The 3,554-nt window shown below is 34.0% G+C and overlaps 3 protein-coding genes across 3 annotated transcripts; 2 read left to right on the forward strand and 1 right to left on the reverse strand.

Moving 5' to 3' along the window:
• Positions 1–1,204: 1,204 nt before the first annotated feature.
• RO3G_11973 (uncharacterized protein) lies at positions 1,205–1,471 on the forward strand (the record flags this gene model as incomplete). Its single annotated transcript, XM_067666557.1, has 1 exon — positions 1,205–1,471. The coding sequence occupies one exon, from the start codon at positions 1,205–1,207 to the stop codon at positions 1,469–1,471; it is 267 nt and encodes an 88-aa protein (XP_067522658.1).
• Positions 1,472–1,789: 318 nt separating this feature from the next.
• RO3G_11974 (uncharacterized protein) lies at positions 1,790–2,504 on the forward strand (the record flags this gene model as incomplete). The annotated part of the gene is made up of 2 exons (XM_067666558.1): positions 1,790–2,377; positions 2,451–2,504. The coding sequence occupies 2 exons, from the start codon at positions 1,790–1,792 to the stop codon at positions 2,502–2,504; spliced, it is 642 nt and encodes a 213-aa protein (XP_067522659.1).
• A 312-nt stretch (positions 2,505–2,816) lies between these two features.
• Positions 2,817–3,239, reverse strand: RO3G_11975 (uncharacterized protein; the record flags this gene model as incomplete). The annotated part of the gene is made up of 1 exon (XM_067666559.1): positions 2,817–3,239. One exon carries the CDS (start codon positions 3,237–3,239, stop codon positions 2,817–2,819), a length of 423 nt encoding a protein of 140 aa, XP_067522660.1.
• Positions 3,240–3,554: the final 315 nt, after the last annotated feature.

Below are 3,554 nucleotides of genomic sequence, written 5' to 3' on the forward strand. Positions count from 1 at the left end.
CAGGGGCCACAGGAGAAGCAGGACAAGAGGAGGCAACCTCAGAAACAACAGAGGACAAAGAAGAGACAGAAGAGATGGAAGCACGAGATGTGCGAGTGGGGCGGTTGTTGCGGGTGATGACGGCCATGTTATAAAGGTAATAGCAGTTGGAGTGGCTTATTGAAAAAAATATGATATTTGGTACTTATAATGTAAAAACAGTAAGAAGTCAATAGCTAACAACTACTATTTATTAAGTAAGAAAAAGGAGAGGAACTAATAATTTAGAATGAACCCTGGATTATATCGTCTGACTATTAATTGTATAGTCTGACGTAGGCTGGACTGAGATCAATAATAAAATAATAAATAAAGACATCATTAATGACCAAACACGACAGTCTTTAGTGAAGCAAATGCAAGTTCCTTACCCGACCATGGGCCAGCTGACCACCAAATCCCACTTTCTGACGGTAGCCATCCTCCTTTTGGACCTATTTATCCTTTTGTTTAGGATAGGGGGTTTTAGGTAAAAGTAGTATAACAACAAAGATAAAGAAATACTGTTAGAACTTGGTATCTCTTTATTAAGTTAAGATAACTAAGATTGAATATCATTAATTCTACATGTAAAAAGTGAGAGTATTTATAGACATGATACGGATAAAGAATTAGGACAGATTTATGATCAATTCGACAGAATAGATGATTACTATTTCTAATTATTAGTTTAGCCTGTTCCTAGCTTGTATTGTCAATTATGCTATTGGGATGGTTTCAGATAACTCTGGATGTAGGACTATTTAGGAGACGGTACGGATGAATATAAAATCCTCTAGTTCCGTGATTGGATATTATGGCTAATAATAATATCTCAGTTAGGATAAAGGTTTACATGACTTAATGATGATCCGGTAAGTAATTGTCATTCCTTATTCAACATGCTCATATCATCAATAAACTATTTTACAACCACGTCATATATTTGACTATGTGAAGTTAATATGAATAAAGCTTAATATAAAAATCTAATCAAAGTCTTTATTGATCTGTGCTGGGAATAATGTTATAAATGATTCCAAAGTTATGTCAACATATTATTTAGGATCATATGAGATTCCTTTTACTAAAATAAAGTGACTATAATCTTATGTATCCTTAACAACAAGTCTCTCGTGTCTCTTTCGTAAAGACTAATAAAGTTTCAACAGGAACTAGTAAAGTCATGAATGGTATCAAATCGAACAACATAAGCACCAATAAGGGTATTAGTAAGCCCAAGCCGTGTACGTACTGTGGTAAAGAATGGAGTAAAGGCCATCGCTGTGAAGAGTTTAAAGAGGCAAAGAAGTCTTCAAGTAATGCCAAGGCAAATGAAGGATTTTCTCTCTCCCGTGTCAATCGTATGGCAATTCGCTCCAATAATGATGAAAAATCAAATGATGATGAAGATGTAACTAACGGTCATTTAAACCGTATGGCTCTTGATTGAAAATTAAAGAATAAAGACATAACTGTTACTCGTGATTTTAAATTGACCAAAGATAATTCTATAAGCTTTCCTATCCTTGTAAATAATATAAAAGCAATGACTATCTTAGATACAGGTGCAAATTTTTCGTCAATTAATAAAAAGTTTTGTCTAGAACATAATTTTCCTATTGTTCCATCTAAGGAAAAAGATGTCATAAAGTTGGCTGATTCTAAATCGACAATTACACGAATTGGTACAATTGAATTAAACATCAGATGTAATGAAAAAAATTATACTCATAACTTCGAAGTAATGAATTTAACAAATGATCATGATATGAGTATAGGTACAGATTTCATGACTAAACTTGGTATTGGTCTTACTGGTTTACCATATAAATGGGATACTGATGAAGTAGACAATATTCAAGCTGCACAATCTAAATATAGTGACAATAGTGAGCTCTTAGAAGAAGTAGATAAGGAAATGTCAGAACTTGAAGACTGCCCTGCAGGAACTCCTGAACAATTTCAATCTGCTATAAATGATATTAAACCATTGATTCAATTAAATCAAGGCATACCTAGAGGTTCTTTTTGTACAATCCCAGAATCTGTTGTCTCAATTGAAACTCCAGAAAACGTAACATCTTATCGAAGTCCTTACCCGATCGCTTTAGTGTATCATCAAGTAGTACAGGATCAGATTAATGAATGGCTGGAAAATGGTGTCATAAAACGTGCTCCTGCTAACACTGAATGGAATTCGGCTCTAACTGTAGTAAAGAAGACAAATGCCAAGGGAGAAATAACTGGTTACCGTGTATGCCATGACCCTAGACATATTAATGCTCTTTTATCTTCTATTGACCGAATGCCTTTACCAAAAATATCTGAACTCTTTGAAGAACTAAAAGGAGCTTCAGTATATTCAACTCTGGATCTTAAATCCGCATTTAACTCTTTAAGGCTGCGAGAGGATCATGCTCATAAATTAGCTTTCTCATGGAATAATGTACAATACGTGCCAATTGGTACTCCATTTGGTTTGAAACACGTATCTAGTGTGATGCAAAGAACAATGAGTATAGCACTTGAGAATATGCCTTTTGCTAGATGCTTTATCGATGATATAGTAGTCGCCTTTACTAGTTAAATGCGGATTTAAGATCCAGAGTTGAATATACTGAAGCTCCTTATTTAGTTCTTCAAAAGAGTTCATGATATTTTTTGGTAAAGACATTCCGATCAATTAGAAAGATAAATAGAGCCATTAATATATCTAGGGTCATGGCATACACGGTAGCCCAGTTATTTCTCCCTTGGGCATTTGTCTTCTTTACTACAGTTAGAGCCGATTCCATTCAGTGTTTAGCAGGCGCACGTTTTATGACACCATTTTCCAGCCATTCATTAATCTGATCCTGTACTACTTGATGATACACTAAAGCGATCGGGTAAGGACTTCGATAAGATGTTACGTTTTCTGGAGTTTCAATTGAGACAACAGATTCTGGGATTGTACAAAAAGAACCTCTAGGTATGCCTTGATTTAATTGAATCAATGGTTTAATATCATTTATAGCAGATTGAAATTGTTCAGGAGTTCCTGCAGGGCAGTCTTCAAGTTCTGACATTTCCTTATCTACTTCTTCTAAGAGCTCACTATTGTCACTATATTTAGATTGTGCAGCTTGAATATTGTCTACTTCATCAGTATCCCATTTATATGGTAAACCAGTAAGACCAATACCAAGTTTAGTCATGAAATCTGTACCTATACTCATATCATGATCATTTGTTAAATTCATTACTTCGAAGTTATGAGTATAATTTTTTTCATTGCATCTGATGTTTAATTCAATTGTACCAATTCGTGTAATTGTCGATTTAGAATCAGCCAACTTTATGACATCTTTTTCCTTAGATGGAACAATAGGAAAATTATGTTCTAGACAAAACTTTTTATTAATTGACGAAAAATTTGCCCCTGTGTCTAAGATAGTCATTGAATTTATATTATTTACAAGGATAGGAAAGCTTATAGAATTCTAATCTGGTCAATTTAAAATCACGAGTAACAGTTATGTCTTTATCTTTAA

The sequence above is a fragment of the Rhizopus delemar genome, genomic scaffold (genome assembly GCF_000149305.1).
Source record: "Rhizopus delemar RA 99-880 supercont3.10 genomic scaffold, whole genome shotgun sequence".
In the NCBI taxonomy this organism is placed as follows: domain Eukaryota; kingdom Fungi; phylum Mucoromycota; class Mucoromycetes; order Mucorales; family Rhizopodaceae; genus Rhizopus; species Rhizopus delemar.